The following is an 18284-nucleotide window of genomic DNA, read 5'->3' as shown; positions in this document are numbered from 1 at the left end:
GTTTATTCAAGCACAAACATTTATAATCGATTATCGCTTTTTTTGTAATCGATTTCCCCAATCAAGAGGGTGTTATGGGATAAAGGGGGAAATGAGTACGTATATAAACAAAAATTTTAAACGTAGCCCCAAAACTAGCGAAGGGAACGAAAAAGTGATTTATATTTGCTTTTAGCAAGCAGATAAAATAAAACTTTTACAAAATTAAGCATTCGTCGGCAACAAAACAATCTAAACGTAAAAAATCTAAAATGAAATTGGATCCGAATGTTAATGGTGGAACTGGAAGTCCTTTGGCTGCAACGTCCACTAGTTCTAAGGCAGAGATGGAGGTATCAAAAACAGACAATGAAGAAGATTTCGACCAATTTCCTGATGCCGATGATGATATGGACGATGGAGGCAGCAGTTGTGTAAAAAATGAGAATGGTAGTGAATTCAGTTTGGATGAAACGAAAACTTTTCTTAATGAAACTACAGGCGAAACGGACGAAACAGGAGGGAAAAAGAAGTCGCGTAAAAAACGTTCCCTAAACTGGGAAGAAGCAGAACGGGTAAAGCCATTTTATTCCATAATAACAAAAATATAGTGATACTTAGGAAATATCTTTTGGAAAAAAAACTTGATTATTTAATGTCGTATAGTTTTGCATGTCGATGCATGACAAATGTGTATTCATATTTTAGAACTCTACCAGGTGTGTATTTCAATAAACATAAAGCTGTACTTTAGCGGTCATTTTAGGGTATCTCTCAAATGTTTTATTGAAATACAAAAATAGAACGAGAGTACGTATAGACATAAAATGATGAAAAATTTCTTGGTTTACATCTTTGAAAAGAATCACGCCCACTATCCAATTTAAGCGCGGAGGGTTATTCGGGCCGTATAGCGGCTGTCCATTAGTGCTACTTGTTCTGTGGCTTCCACTTTTTTGTCTTGAAGGAGGTGTATACCGGGAAACCACCATTGTCATCGGAAGCCCAAAAGCTTCCAAAGCCCTGAGTCTCAATGGAATCTGTATGCTGATATTGAAGAAACTGTGTATATTTTTAGTTGACTGCCTGACCAAACTCCACAAGTAGCATTTGGAGTTCAATGTTTAACCAGAATACTCAATTTGTTCTTGGACCAACTTAAAATACAGGTTGTTTGGAACGTGGGTAGATATAGCTCCCATTAATGGCGACATTGTAATGTCGCCATTGAACCTCTGCAACCTACGGGAAATGGATCAACCATAGTACCGATACGGGACTGGGCCCTGGTGTGTATGGACCAGTCCCAGTTCTGGTCAAAACGTATGGAAGGGACCTGTCTCTTTAACATGGGTTTGTCATTGACGGGGTAAATTTACACTTTAGGACACGTCTTGGACTTATTCCAAAGGACACGTCCTGCGACAATTTAGCAAGAGCACACCATAGACAGGTTCTCAGGAACCAGTCTCGGACAAAATCTTAGAAATCTGTTTCATTTCGGGCATCCGAATCGCACCCGAAATGAAAAAAAAACTTGAAAATTGTCGAACAAGTGGCAGTACCAATTTTCCGTAGGGGCACTTTATTGTCTAGCGAAGCACAATTCGTAAAAATGAATTTAAACGAAATTATGTTAATATTCCCGACCTTTAATATCATTAAGAGTTCCTAAATACGAGCAAGCAAAATGTTTGCATTTGTTATGTACTAATTTGAGAAATATTTTTTATAGTATTACGATTGCCCCTATTTTTACTTTTTTTTGTTGTAGCAGACAATTTTTGCTATTTCAGGAAACAGTGAATGCTTTTCCTTCCAGCAGGCTTTACGCTGTTTTGGTAGATTTTTTCTGGTATGTTTACAAACGAATTTCATTGAGTGAAGATACTTCTCCCGAATTACGTCTCGAATTTTCCAAAACGTCAACATGGATTTTGCAAAAGCTTTGCAGCCCATAGACATGTACTTTATATGTGTCCCATCCATAAACAAGGCCACATGGCACTGATAATTTATTGCCTTGTCCTGCTAAACGTACCCGGCCCCCCTCTATATCACACCCAGTCGCAATGTTCCTTGCGTGTGATAATGTCATAACAATAAAAACGGCTTAAATTGTTTGTTTTTGACCTTGCTCAAATACTAAGGATAATACGCATCAAATTCTAATTAAATCCATTGATCGAATTCCATTCCATTTCTTACCATATTGCATTTTTTTATTTGCTCCTTACCTTTTTAGGGCCTTTTAGTTGAAATCATCAAACCAAAGGTTGACTATGTGGAGAATAAATCTGTGGACGCTAAATCAATTAAAACCAAACGCTTGGCTTGGTTGAATGTTACCAAACAGTAAGTACAAAGATTCATCAATCTTCTTCCCCCATAAACTCCTCTACGTTTGATTGTGTGTTATCCATTTCAGATTTAATGCATTAAATTTTCGTCATCGCTCTATGGAACAAATACAAGTACAGTGGCGTAGTATGAAAAACTTAGCAAAAAAAGAATATCAACAGAAAAATCCCAAAGCCACCACTATGTTAGATGGCATACAAATGCTGGAGTTCATGGAAGAAATGCAAAAAGAACCTGTCATAGGTGGTACTCGTAGTCAAACACGAAATACAAATATGCAGCTGAAAAAGGAATTACTAGATGACTTGGATGAGGAAGATGACACACCATTGGCTGCATTACCCGCTACTCTTTTTAATAATACCAGCAATAGTGAAGATACTCAGCCGACATCAACTCTGGCTCTGTCTCCGTCAACATCGGCCGAATCTCAAAATTTAGAATTTCAACCCATGAATTCCGAATCAATGCTAGATGTACCGGTGAAAAAACGAAAAATTTTACCAAAATTAAAGGAGACCCCAAAAAAACCGAAACCCTTACTCCAGACAGAGAGTGGAAAAATGCCCAGTGGAGGAGATAAGCCTATACTGGGTTTGAAAATTAAAAAACAGAAATGTGAGGCTACAGGAACAGCATCTTTGAGCGATGTTTCAATGTCTACGAGTCAGTGCTTTGGCTCCACAGCAACGAATTCTAAAGCAAATATGTTTTTATCCTCCGATAGTAAAACCCTAGCAACTCTAGGAAATGCATACAACAATAACCCCAAAGTAAACACTCCACCTCCATCGCCAGCTGCATGCAAAGATGACAAATTTAAAAAACAAATATTTGATTTGATAAAGAGGGCTCGATTGGCTGAAATTGAGTATGCACGTAAAGAACACGAACAGAAGCTGAGACATCAACAACAAGAACAAGATTTCAAAATTCGCTATATGCGTGAGTTGCATGAACAACGTATGCGTTTTACACAAATGGAACATGAGGCACGCATGCGTGTATATTCACAAACCAATGCGAAAGTATCATCAAACACATCGGCAATAATTCTTCCAGATCAAGGCAAGGATACTTAGGCAACATCATCGTTATGGTCGATGATAGTGTATTTCAACGGTATTTATTGTATAGATCACATTTTAAATTATATTGCTTAGACAGGTATGTAAAACTAAATCGATAATGCATTCTGAAGACTTTACACACTGAAAGATTTCCCCTTGTTATGGCAGAAAATACTTTACGATTTGAAAAACTAAAAAATTTTCTATGAAATTTGGTTTCCGAAAAAAAAATGCCGTTAACAATTTGAAATGGAATTTGCTTAAAATACTTTACGTGACAATCCTCTAACTACCATACAAAAACAAGGGGAAAAGCTCAGATATAAAGCGATTCCCAAATCTCCTTTTTGGGCCTACAGGGCATGCAATTTTTTTGCTCAATTTTGTAATTTTCTTCCAAATTAGAAACTTCCCTCTAGTGATTAGTATAACATTTCGTATTGAATCAACCACATTGTGTGACAAGCACGCCATTATACTCGATCTACCTTAGTGGTAAGTGAATTTTGGATTGTGCTCAGATTTGTGGGTTCTTTTAATACAAGAATCTTTGTCTCGTCCTAACTGCATACCTAGTTTTTGAATAATGAATAACTTTGTTCGAACAATCGGATTTTAATCATTATTTTTATAAAAATTTCACTTTATTTAATCTCCAAACAAATTGTGGAATACATACAGTGGGGACTTGCTTTAATCAATGTTTACAAAAAATTAATTTGCCTATAGAACATTTTGTAAAATTTCTATTTCCATTTGATAAACTCCAATGTGGAAGGAAATCAGAAAGATATTTAAGCATTCATTTCAGTTCCCACTATCTCCTTACCACTTTCAGTCTCCAGAAATTATAAATCACCTGAAAAACTGAATACATAAAAAATTAATATTTCATAGCCTACTAGCATAAAACTGAAATATCCTGCTACAATCAAATGTGTCAAGTGCATGGTAGGCAAGTAGATTCATAGTGTATTGCAACATACTCCTAATTTGTTAATGATAGTCCCTCAGATAATTTGGAAATTTTTTCACTCTGGTTGGTCTTGTAGGACAATCTTGAATTACCGGCGTTCTTTGCAAATTGTTATTTCCATTTGTATTTTCCATTGAAGTGTTGTAAGCCAGGACGTTTTTCTCGAATTTGTACATTTATTTGACCCAAAAGGTTGCAATAGTACTCTGAATTTATTGTTTTACCCTTTTGCAGATAGTCAATCAGTAAAATACCTTTGAAGTCGCAAAAAACCGTTGCCATTACCTTACCAGCCGATTGAACTATTTTTGCCTTCTTTGGGGCACTTCCTCCAGCTTCAGTCCATTGTTTGGATTGTTCTTTTGTCTCTGGAGTATAGTGGTGGATCCATGTCTAATCAACAGTTATGAAACGACGCTTAAAATCCATTTTATTTCGCTTAAAACGATCCAAACAAGCTTGAGAAATGTTCATTCTTATGCGTTTTTGATCGACTGTTAACAAATGCGGCACCCACCTTGCAGAAAGCTTTTTCATCTGTAGTTCTTCATGCAAAATTAAATGGACTCGATCATTTAAGATGTCCATGATATTAGCAATTTCACGCACTTTTGTTCGTCGATCATTTAATACCATAATCATGCACTTTGGCTACAATTTCTGTTGTTATTGTTTTTTTGGACGTACACTACGTGGTTCATCTTCAATGCTTGTACGACCACGTTTAAATTCAACAACTCATTTTATTACTGTTGCATATGAAGGAGCACTTTCGCCTAACACATTCACCATATCATTATGCATTTCTTGTCCCGATAAACATTTTTTATGTAAATATTTAATGGCAGCACGCATTTCTAATTTTTCCATTGTAAAAAAATTGCGGATGCGTCTTTTTTGAACACCTGTTTCTATATGAAGAAGTTGCCAGATCGAAACAAAATTTAACATGTATTCATAGCAGAGATGGAAGTTTCCAAAACACTTAACTTTTTTCTGTTTGTACCGCGCTTTTTGTGCTAGGCTAAGAAGTTTCCGAACTGCCCTCGTATGTTGAACTTGTGGTTTTATACGCGATGGAGCCCAAATTAGTATTGGATCGCTTAATATTGGAATGGAAAAGTTTGAATTAAGGAACTTAATGCTTTTTCACTGCGACGTTGCAAAAAGCTTCTCTGAAGAAAATTTTTCCAATATTTTGATCGTACAATGAAGCAGCACTTGTATTTTTTGCCTCACAAATGATTTTAAATTTCTCCGGGATGTTCTCCACTAGAATAAGCTTATCGGATATATTCTTTCTTGCTAAATTTATTGCATACATAGATATAGCGTTGTGTCTTAAGGGTTTTAGTTTTGATGCTAATAAATATCAAAATTAAAAAAGGTTGAAATTCCACAGGAGGCTCTCCTTCGTACCAGCTGAGGGGATAATTTTGAACATGCACTACTGTGAAAAAAAGGTTGAACCCAGATTGTTCTACTGTTTCCAGAACTTCTTTTAGATGTTTGTCATGACCATGCCATCTCATAAAGGGCGGCCTATCGTTTTGTGACGCTGTGGAATTCTTCCATGTTGCAAAATCCTATATTTATATATACACACGAAATCTCCCGTAAATAAATTCGTCAGTTCCAAGCAATGTGTAAAACCTTGATGACAATAAGTTAACACTTAGGAATTTCAATTCACGCTATCATTCATAAAGATACCAACAATTTGCATTCATCACATATAATATTGCTGGAGGAAGTCATATATTTAATTACGAACATAGCGATAGTGATGAGGTCGCTGTGGGAAAACGTTGAATGAAATGGTAAATATAAAAATCAAAAAATGATTTTCCATCATATTTTCTGGATTTCCAATTGCTGATGCCGATGTTGGTGTGGAGAAAAAATCTGTAGAATATGGAAAATATAGATATATAAAATGAGAAACTTAAATGGGTATACATCAAAGGCATCCTCAAACGACAACTGTATTTGAGCTGAGGCAGTTTGTTCTGCATGAAAACAAAAATTACTCGAATATGGAAAATTTTAAATGAAATCTATTGGACTTACAAGTAGCTATTGAGGGTTGATATATGGAGTATCCCTCTATAACCTGTGGCAATGCTAAATGGTCTCCAGGTGTTCTTATGGATGTTTTGTTTTCTGAAAAAGAACCGACCAAAAGAGCTAGGCTTTGATTTATTGAAAATGTGATAAATCTGCTAAAATGGCTGAACATTTCCGGGAAGGTAAATTTTGGTCCAGGAACTTTTTTACTTACAAGTAGCTATTGAGGGTTGATATATGGAGTATCCCTCTATAACCTGTGGCAATGCTAAATGGTCTCCAGGTGTTCTTATGGAGTTTTGGTTTTTGAAAAATACCCGATCTGAAGAGCAAGGCTTTGGTTAACTGAAAATGGGATAAATTTTGCTAAAATGGCTGAAAATTTCTGGGAAAGTAAATTTTGGTCCAGTAACTTTTTTTTGTAATTGAGCGGGTAGAGGAATCTTTCCGGTGATAGAGAGTATATGATAAAAGCACTGCATATCGTTACTAAAGTACTTCTCATTTTTTTCTTTGAAATTTTCGAGGAATGTACGCCCAAAGAAATTTGATAGTAGACACAGCAGCAGAAAAGTCTGTTAAAACAGCAAAAAATCTATTGAAAAGCAGTCAATGTTTGCCGAAATAACAAACATTGCCTGTTACTTTTAACAGGCAGCCACCGTGGTGCAATGGCATGCAAAAGTTCGTGGATTCAATCACAGTTTCGATCGAACACCAAAAAGTTGTCCAGCCGTGGTTTATCCCCACAGTAATCCTAGTGACATTTCTGAGTGTATCAAACTTTTCTAAAGTGGGTTTTCATTCATTTGAAACACCGTTCGGACTCGGCCATAAGAAGGTGGTCCCTTATCAGTAAGCTTAACATAGAATCGGGCAGCACTCATTGATAATAGAGACGATCACTACTTGTGGTATCGCAATGGGCTGGATAGTGAGTATGAAATGTCGGAAATTCCTAGGAAAATTGCGAATTAATTTGTGTTCACGTTTAATATAAGATCAAAAGTAGTGTCACTTCAACAAAACTATATTTGCTGAATTTTATTTAACCATTGCCGCTATACATTACTACTGGATATTTATGAAAATCTGTGCTGTAGTTTTATAATAATAAATCTTTCACATATTCGTCCCACGGGGAATGATTTCATAAACAAAAATTTTACCATTTGCTTCAGATATGCCACCTTAAGAGAACATCCTGTGTACACCGAAGTATTCATTTTTTTATAGTTTTATAGCTGTATTATACAACAAGATTAAGTTGCATTTATTATTTTAACATTTTTAATTACTTAAAATACTCTTTTTTTTCTATACAAGGTTGTATGATTTTTGTTACAAACAATTATCTATTTTTCCTTACAGCCCATAGTTATATAGTTATCATTATGCAATAAAAAATAATTTAAATAAAATAGTTATCTAAATATTGTAAAAGTATGTTTTTATTTTAGATTTAGATTTTTATGTTCTCGTCCATTAAGGCTAATTTTATGAATTTATTTTAAATGAGATTATTATTACGATCGAATAGTTGTAGAGGATCTTTCCTTTTGTAATTTTACAACAGTATTATAAAACATAATAGTATTATAAACTTCAGACTATATCAATATTTTATGACATCATCATCAATCGATTAGTTTAAGTTTTTGAGCTATAAGTTCATTATTATTATTATTACTTATATTATAAGTAACACATACCATACCATAAAAAGATAATTTTCCAGTGTAAAGGCAAGACACGTTATAAACAAAATGTAACGGCATAATAATTTAATATTAATACTGATAAACACGTATATGAGACATTATGAATAATAATTATAATAATAGTACAATAATAATAATAATAATAATAACAATTAAATACTTACATGTTGTTTTATTCAATGTAGCATTTTATAGAGTAGACAACCGGACACCTCTTAAATGTGGAAAATTTTCGTAGGACGTTAGAAATGGACAAAATTTAGACGACCGTGAATGTCCACTCGATCCAAAAAATCTTGAAGAACCTTTTACCAAAAACTTCCAAATAAAAAGAATATTTTGCAATGTTTGATTTCTATCGAAAATTTTGTCAAAATTTTATTTCTATAGAAAATTTTGTCAAAATTTTATCTCTATAGAAAATTTTTTCAAAATTTAATTTCTATAGGAAATTTTATTTCTGTAGAAAATTTTGTCAAAATTTTATTTCCATAGAAAATTTTGTCAAAATTTTATTTCTATAGAAAATTTTGACAAAATTTTATTTTTACAGAAAATTTTGTCAAAATTTTATTTTTATAGAAAATTTTGTCAACATTTATTTCTATAGAATATTTTGTCAAAATTTCATTTCTATAGAAAATTTTGTCAAAATTTTATTTCTATAGAAAATTTTGTCAAAATTTTATTTCTATAGAAAATTTTGTCAAAATTTTATTTTTATAGAAAATTTTGTCAAAATTTTATTTTTATTGAAAATTTTGACAAAATTTTATTTTTATTGAAAATTTTGACAAAATTTTATTTTTATCGAAAATTTTGTCAAAATTTTATTTCTATAGAAAATTTTGTCAAAATTTTATTCCTATAGAAAATTTTGTCAAAATTTTATTTCTATAGAAAATGTTGTCAAAATTTAATTCCTATAAAAAAAATTGTCAAAATTGTATTTCTATGGAAAATTTTGTCAAAATTTTATTTCTATAGAAAATTTTGTCAAAATTTTATTTCGATAGAAAATTTTGTCAAAATTTTATTTCGATAGAAAATATTGTCAAAATTTTGTTTCTATAGAAAATTTTGTCTAAATTTTATTTCTATAGAAAATTTTGTCAAAATTTTATTTCTATAGAAAATTTTGTCAAAATTTTATTTCTATAGAAAGTTTTGTCAAAATTTTATTTCGATAGAAAATTTTGTCAAAATTTTATTTCGATAGAAAATATTGTCAAAATTTTGTTTCTATAGAAAATTTTGTCTAAATTTTATTTCTATAGAAAATTTTGTCAAAATTTTATTTCTATAGAAAATTTTGTCAAAATTTTATTTCTATGGAAAATTTTGTCAAAATTTTATTTCTAAAAAATTTTGTCAAAATTTTTGTCAAAATTTTATTTCGATAGGAAATTTCATTTCTATGGAAAATTTGGTCAAAATTTTATTTCTAAAAAATTTTGTCAAAATTTTATTTCTAGAAAATTTTGTCAAAATTTTATTTCTATAGAAAATTTTGTCAAAATTTTATTTCTATAGAAAATTTTGTCAACATTTTATTTCTATAGAAAATTTTGTCAACATTTTATTTCTATAGAAAATTTTGTCAAAACTTTTTTCCTATTGAAAATTTTGTCAAAATTTTATTTCGATAGGAAATTTTATTTCCATCGAAATTTTTTTTTCAAAATTTTATTTCTATAGAAAATTTTGTCAAAATGTTATTTCTAGAAATTTTTTTCAAAATTTTATTTCTAGAAAATTTTGTCAAAATTTTATTTCTAGAAAATGTGGTCAAAATTTTATTTCTATAGAAAATTTTGTCAAAATTTTATTTCTATCGAAAATTTTTTCAAAATTTTATTTTTACAGAAAAATTTGTCAATATTTATTTCTATAGAATATTTTGCCAAAATTTTATTTCTATAGAATAGTTTGCCAAAATTTTATTTCTATAGAAAATTATGTCAAAATTTTATTTCTATAGAAAATTTTGTCAAAATTTTATTTCTAATTATACAATAGAAAATTTTGTCAAAATTTTATTTCTATAGAAAATTTTGTCAAAATTTTATTTCTATAGAAAATTTTGACAAAATTTTATTTCTATACAAAATTTTGTCAAAATTTTATTCCTTAGAAAATTTTGTCAAAAATTTATTTCTATGAAAAATTTTCTCAAAATTTTATTTCTATGAAAAATTTTCTCAAAATTTTATTTCAATAGAAAAGTTTGTCAAAATTTTTTTCCTATAGAAATTTTTGTCAAAATTTTATTTCTTCAGAAAATTCTGTCAAAATTTTATTTCTATAGAAAATTTTGTCAAAATTGTATTTCTATGGAAAATTTTGTCAAAATTTTATTTCTATAGAAAATTTTGTCAAAATTTTATTTCTATAGAACATTTTGTCAAAATTTTATTTCTATAGAAAATTTTGTCAAAATTTTATTTCTATAGAAAATTTTCTCAAAATTTTATTCCTATAAAAATTTTGTCAAAATTTTATTCCTATAGAAAATTTTGTCAAAATTTTATTCCTATAGAAAATGTTGTCAAAATTTTATTTCTATAGAAAATGTTGTCAAAATTTAATTCCTATAAAAAAATTGTCAAAATTTTATTTCTACAGAAAAATTTGTCAACATTTTAATTCTATAGAAAAGTTTGTCAACATTTTATTTCTATAGAAAAATTTGTCAAAATTTTATTTCTATAGAAAATTTTGTCAACATTTTATTCCTACCGAAAATTTTGACAAAATTTTATTCCTATAGAAAATTTTGACAACATTTTATTTCTATAGAAAATTTTGTCAAAATTTCATTTCTATAGAAAATTTTGTCAAAATTTTATTTCTATACAAAAATTTTCTCGAAATTTTATTACTATACACCCAGAAAAAAGTGCCTTCGAAACTAAAGGAAAAAATTTTCATCAATATAGTTTATCCATTTTATTTCCATTAAGGTAAATTTTTTGAAAAATAATAAAATTTACTCGTTTCAGTAATAAAATCCTAAACTGTAAGCAGTTAGGATTAGTTCATTAACTAGAATAAGGCATGGAATTTTACTCATACTATTGTCTTCGCTGGGTATAAGAATTTACTACTGAAAAAGAAAATTTTATTCACCGATAACAAAGCATTCGTAAAAATAAACAAAAACCGAACTAAAACCAAGTTTCCTCAAAATTAGTAAAATTTCTTATAAAATGATAATTGCGACTTCCTTTATAATAGAAAGTTTTTCATACATACGAACAACACTTGGCATAGAAAAATATTTTAGTTCATTCGTACTAAGAAGTATGCAATCCTTTCAAAACTTAAGGAAACACACTTGTTAGAATATAGGAAATTTTCCTACATTTCTATTGTCTACCTGTAATCGATACCTGTCATCGTAATCGATGTGTTTGCGCGTGGGTGTAATCGATATATTTGCGCGTCGGTTGTTTTTTTAGTTGGAATCGCGTTGTTTTGGTATGCGGAGAGATTGTTAAAAAATAATATGGTAAAATAATATAATAAATAACAAATAAAATATATAAAATATTTGTTATTTTAAATTAGTGAGAAAAATTTTCGTTTTTTTAAATAAATCTATCAATGTTCGTTATAGTGTATAAAGAAAGAAAACACCAGCAGAATAACAACCCTTTCATTTGTCTTCATTTTGGAATCTTCAATTATCAGGTAATATTCAGTGACGCTAACCTTTTGCAACAAAAATGTTTTATGATTTTTTATATTTGTAGGTATTGAAATTGTAAAAGGAGGACAAAATCGGCAGCAACTTATTAAAAGTGAAAAGTACAAGAAGAAGAAAAAGTGCGTTTTACAGTTGATAATATCACACGGAAATTGGAAATAGTGGAATAATAAATTAATATTTCAAAGAGATTCGATGCTGTTGATTCTTAATAAATATATTCAATATATTAATAAAACATGTCTTTTATTGAAGATAAAATTGCTTATAGAAATAAATAAAATTGTATTTAAAAACGAAGGTAAGCAGTTCTAATTATGAAGTAAAAGTTTTACCACAAATGTGTAAGATTTGTCGAAATGAATGAAAAAATTTCAATAAAATCATTCCATATATGAATTCAAATTAGTTAAATTTTTTCATTCTGTAGTATAGTGGTATATAAATATAGGAAAATGTTAACTAATATATGGAATGCATTATTCCTAATTTCTACGAAAATCACATCGTTCAAACAAATAAAAATGTCTTTGGCGCTATACGAAGTTCAACTTTCTTCACAATGAGTTCATTTTAACTTAAAGAAGGGGTCACTTTTTTCTGGGTGTAGAAAAATTTTCTCGAAATTTTATTTCTATAAAAAATTTTGTCAAAATTTTATTTCTATAGAAAATTTATGAAGTACCTCTTAGGTGTATAGGAATATCTACCAAAACATCAAAGATTTTACCAATCTACCAAATAGTAAAAATACTACAATTTTTGGTAGAACTGTACCAACCGTGGCAACCGTGGAACATATCCAAACTGGAAGGATTTATTACCCCCAACAATTAAGAAAATTTTGAAATAAAAATTGTTTTATCATCCATTAAGAAGTGGTGCAAATAAATTACGAAACTTTAAAATTGAGTTCAAATTTTAATCGTTTTGTTTCTGTTTGTAATAGTAAGCCAGCCGAATATTTCCATAATAATTCCGCATAATGCGCAGAATCGATTATTGTAAGAGTTGCCAAAAACATTTTGAATTTTATGCATTTTATGAATGTTATAGATTCGTTTTTTAATAAACAAAAAATAATCTTCTACAAAATTATCTATTAAATTATATAAAGAATTAAGTTAAGTATAGCATTAAATATAGAAGAAGATTTAAATATGTACAAAACGAGAGAGAGTTTTTTAATGGGAAATATAAAAATGCTAAATTTTATAATTTTACTTGGGAAACTCTAAACTAGACATGAATGAATTACAGTCATTGACTTGTCATTAACAATCCAGAATATGTAGTAGCAACAAAACATTGCCGGATGCGGAAGTGTAAAGGTCGTCAAACGGAAATCAGTATAATTAACGATATATTGACATGCGAATCAACTAAATTATCATACAATATGGTGTATAGAGTTTTGAAATTAAATCGTTTAATAAAAGTTTTTAAATAAAATTAAAAAAAAAATCGATTATTATTTCAAAATAATAAAAAATCTTATAACCAAACACATATAAAGAAAAAAAGTGTGAACAAGTGTAAACTTAAAAAAATAAATAAATAAATATCGCCGTTATCAAATGGTGATAAATTCAAAATTTATTTCAATATAATTTGAAATATTAAAAAATAATTTATGAAGATAAAATATAAGCAAATTAAACAAAAATAAAACAGTTTTTCAAAAATATGTTTTTATAATTCATACTAAAAAACAAAAAATTGAAAAGAATGTGTTTGTTTTTCACCAAAATTCTTCTGAAATACAATATTTTGAAAAATTAAAAAAAAAAATATATATATCCATTACAGATTATTTTTGCATGCGACCCAATATATAAAAATATTGAATAGTTTCCACAATGGTAAAACACAAATTAAAAAATAATAAAACACTAAGAATGATTTATAATCATCGTAAATTACCATAATGTGAGCATATTTGCTATAATTCGTCTGTTGTTGATAAAATTTCTCGCGTTTGCTTTCTCACGTGTATTAAATGCCCTCCCCCCTATAGTGTTTAGTGTGAATACTGGAAGTGTAAACAATATCTATTACTGGCATTTTGACATTACACAGATAAAAATAAGTTTGAGAACCCAATAACAAAATTTGTTAATTTTCCTGCAACAAACTACTTTGTACTTTTAATAACCATTATTACAAAAAAGTTGTTAGCAATCGTTACCATCAGAAGGCAACAAATAATTTGTGTTCTCAATAACATAATTTGTAAGTAATTTTTTGAGCATCCAACAGTACAAAATATTTGTTGTTGAACGTTACGTTTAATCCTCAACAAATATTTTTGAATTTGAGCGAAAAAATTTGTATGTGGTTTGTTGGAGTCTATCAATGACCTGCAACAAATTTATTGGTGTATTGACAAAAAATTAAATTGAAATTATAATTGACAGAATTGTGCTATGAATAGCACAAAAATTGCAAAAATGCCGGAAATATTTTGGAGATATTTTGTTAAGTACACACAGAGATGGAATATGACCAAAATGTTATTTTTGGACGGGGAACATGTAACATTTTTGTGTCGAAAATGCTATACTCAGTTTTGTAAATGTATGACGATTTTAAATTTGAGTAGTACAGGGTATATATTCTAGTTAATTAGAATTGTAATAACTCTAATCCCGATATTAATATGGTTTTATTAATTACCAAAATTGAAAAATATAAATTTTTTGCAGACATTTATACATGCTTTTCTGTATTCAGTGATGCCAATTTGGTGCTTTTAGCACCGAATTTAGTGCTGTTTGATTTCTAAAAAGCACCAAATTGCCTTTTTGGTGCCTTTTCAAAAAAAAGCACAAACTTGGCGTTTTCTGGCATTTTCATTTAGTGCTTTTGGTGCTTTTTTCATGTTGAACAGTATTAAGTCTAACCCCCATTTTCATGAAGCTCCGTTAGTTAACAAACTTTTAAACCGTGATATCTACATATCTGTCATCTTGCGTATATATTCCATATGCCAGTTAGAAACTTAACTGCTGAAAATTTTTCAGTTAAAGTTAACCGGAGAAAAGATATTTCGATTTTTCTTTCTGTTAACTGCCAGTTAAAGCCTAACGGAGCTACATGAAAATAGCCGTAATTGATAAAAAAATGGATTAGACTTGCAAGAGCTTAATAAACTCAGCTTTATTGCCAAATATAGGATTTGATTGTTATGAAGATGGTGTTGATTATTTTTTAATTAATATTGTTATATAGGGTATTCTGTAGAAAAGTCTAGCGACGAGTGATGAATTTTTGAGCTTGATAAAGATGTCATTAAAAAGGTTGGTATTAAATTCACAAAAGCACGCACAACAGAAATAAGCAATATGCTCCTTCCATATATTAATATTTGAAAGGTGAAAGACATTACTGATCAAAATGAATTGGATGAAAGCATTAAAACTGATCTTGAATAGCGGTTGATAACTTCACAAAATTACAAATTCAATACACAAAAGTTCAGTAATACATCTTCGGAATTTTTTTTTTTTGTTTTTAATACAGCATTTAATTTTAGATTTTGGCAAATAGTATGTTAGAATTTATACTATATTTTTGGTGCTTTTTAACCTTGGGGAGTTGGCAACACTGTCTGTATTCTCTGATGAGTGAGTGAGCTTTTTGCTTGATATCATACACGTGCATGTGCTCATACTCATTTTGTTCTAACGGTATTCTTCGCATATTTCTTTTAGCTTTCGTACATATTCTCAGCGATGGGCGCGTAACCAGTCTTGTATTTTTCTTTTTGTTTTCATATCGATAGCAGTCAACTAATTTCGAAACAAAACAATTTGTTGAAAATTGAGAATATTTCTATTATTTCCTCTGTTAAGCATCTATAAACACATTTCAACAACAAATGCCTCATATTCGATAGACAAATTTGTTGAGCATCAGCAGATTTTACATACAGTATGTCAAGAAAGTCTTTTGACATTGCCAAATATTTCAAATTCCAGAAATAATTGAAGTAAAAATCGAGTTGTTAATTCGTTTTGAGAAAAATAAAATATGTATACTTTGCAAAATACATAATAAAATATTTTTTAAAATTAAATTATATTTAATTTTGGAACAAAACATAAGTTTTATCCTATTGTCAAAACACTTTCTTGACATACTGTACACATAAAGTTATTAATATTTATTTGCAGTTATTTTTTTGTGTGTAGTTTATTGATGCAAGTGCAGGCGGTTAAACACCAAACAATAAAAGTACTGAGCCCTTAAATCATCGAATTAAGTATAAGACAATCTGGAGGAAATTTTGGAATAAAGGGTAGCTGGCACAAAGTGTTTCTAATTAAAATTAGCTTATTGTTTTTGTGAACATATTGATCCAAAGGACAAACATGTGTGGAAGTAATCGAAATTACAGAAACTATTCACGTTTGCTACAAATGCCTAGACAACTTTTTAGTCGGTCCAAAAACGAGTTGTACGAGTGTAATCCGTCGGTATTTCGGCCTATTCTAGCGTAATTGTTTTCTTCAGAGTGTGGCATAGATTTAGTCATTATACTTCAAAAAATATTGGCCTACACTGAAAAAATGTCCGTACTTAAACTAACACCAAGAAAAAAAAGTGACCCCTTCTTTAAGTTAAAATGAACTAATTGTGAAGAAAATTGAACTTCGTATAGCGCCAAAGACTTTTTTATTTTTTTTGAACGATGTGATTTTCGTTGAAATTAGGTAGAATGCATTCCATATATTAGTTAACATTTTCCTATATTTATGTACCACTTTACTACAGAATGAAAAAAATTAACTGAATTGAATTCATATATGGAATGATTTTATTGAACTTTTTTCATTCATTGGGTCAAATCTTAGATATTTGTGGTAAACCTTTTTACTTCAAACTTAGAACTGCTTACCTCCGTTTTTAAATGCAATTTTATTTATTTATATAGGCAATTTTTTCTTCAATGAAATACACGCTTTATTTATATTAAATATATTTATTAAGAATCAACAGCATCGACTGGCCTTGAAATATTAGTTTATTATTACACTATTTCCAATTTCCATGTAATGTCATCAACTGTAAAACGCATTTTTCCTTCTTCTTGTACCTTTCACTTTTAATAAGTTGATGCGTAACGAGTTTGTCCTCCTTTTACAATTTCAATATCTACAAATAAAAAATATCATAAACCAATTTTTTCACAAAAGGTTAGCGTCACTGAATGTTACCTGTTAATTGAAGATTCCAAAATGAAGACGAATGAAGGGGTTGTTATTCTGTTTTCTTTCTTTATACACCATCACGAACATAATTTTTTCTAACTAATTTAAAATAACAAATATTTTATATATTTTATTTGTTATTTATTATATTATTTTACTATATTATTTTTTTAACAGTCCCTCCGTATACCATAACAACGCGATTCCAACTAAAAAACAAACCACGCGCAAACATATCGATGACAGGTATCGATTACAGGTAGACAAAAGAGATATAGGAAAATTTCCTATATTCTAACAAGTATGTTTCCTTAAGTTTTGAAAGGATTGAATACTTCTTAGTACGAATGAACTAAAATATTTTCCTATGCCAAGTGTTATTCGTATGTATGATAAGCTTTCTATAATAAAGGAATCCAGAATTATCATTTTGTAAGAAATTTTACAAAATTTGAGGAAACTTGGTTTTAGTTCATATTTTGTTTATTTTTACGAATGCTTTGTTGTCAGTGAATACAATTTTCTTGTTCAGTAGTAAATTCTTATACCCAGCGAAGAAAACAGTATTAGTAAAATTCCATGCCTTATTCTAGTTAATGAACTATTCCTAACTGCTTTAAGTTTAGGATTTTTTACTGAAGCATGTAAATTTTATTATTTTCAACAAAAATTTAACTTAATGGAAATAAAATGGCTAAACTAAATTGATGGACATTTTTTAGTTCCGAAGGCACATTTTTCTTGGTGAACGCTAATTTTAACTTACGATATTTTTATTTCAAGAAAATTATTTGTTTGTAGTTAAATTCTATTTTTTTTTTAATTTTCCAACTTTAATGAAAATGTCCTTTTATTAGGTATGTCTCAAACATTTTATGAACTAACCGTGGGTTCAATGACTGTACCCATAGGTTAGGTTAGGTTAGGTGGCAGCCCGATGTATCAGGCTCACTTAGACTATTCAGTCCATTGTGATACCACATTGGTGAACTTCTCTCTTATCACTGAGTGCTGCCCGATTCCATGTTAAGCTCAATGACAAGGGACGTCCTTTTTATAGCCGAGTTCGAACGGCGTTCCACATTGCAGTGAAACCACTTAGAGAAGCTTTGAAACTAGAGGTCTGCACAATTCCATTTGTAAATGCAGAGTACACGTGTACTTGCTACATGAGTACATGTACATATG

The 18284-nt window shown here is 29.5% G+C and overlaps 1 protein-coding gene across 1 annotated transcript; it reads left to right on the top strand.

Annotated features, from left to right (window-relative positions):
- The first annotated feature begins 90 nt into the window (after positions 1-90).
- Positions 91-8323, top strand: LOC142239183 (uncharacterized). Its single transcript, XM_075310946.1, has 3 exons — positions 91-554; positions 2225-2334; positions 2408-8323. Exons 1-3 carry the CDS (start codon positions 252-254, stop codon positions 3420-3422), a joined length of 1428 nt encoding a protein of 475 aa, XP_075167061.1. The 5' UTR covers positions 91-251; the 3' UTR covers positions 3423-8323.
- Positions 8324-18284: the final 9961 nt, after the last annotated feature.

The sequence above is a fragment of the Haematobia irritans genome, chromosome 5 (genome assembly GCF_050003625.1).
Source record: "Haematobia irritans isolate KBUSLIRL chromosome 5, ASM5000362v1, whole genome shotgun sequence".
In the NCBI taxonomy this organism is placed as follows: Eukaryota; Metazoa; Arthropoda; class Insecta; order Diptera; family Muscidae; genus Haematobia; species Haematobia irritans.
This window is presented reverse-complemented; position numbering and strand designations above follow the sequence as displayed.

Excerpts from the sequence above, each read along its gene's own strand:
- LOC142239183 (XM_075310946.1), top strand. The coding sequence starts at position 252 with ATGAAATTGGATCCGAATGTTAATGGTGGAACTGGAAGTCCTTTGGCT. Across the intron at positions 555-2,224 it reads ACTGGGAAGAAGCAGAACGG|GGCCTTTTAGTTGAAATCAT; the intron begins GTAAAGCCATTT and ends TTACCTTTTTAG. Across the intron at positions 2,335-2,407 it reads TGGTTGAATGTTACCAAACA|ATTTAATGCATTAAATTTTC; the intron begins GTAAGTACAAAG and ends TATCCATTTCAG.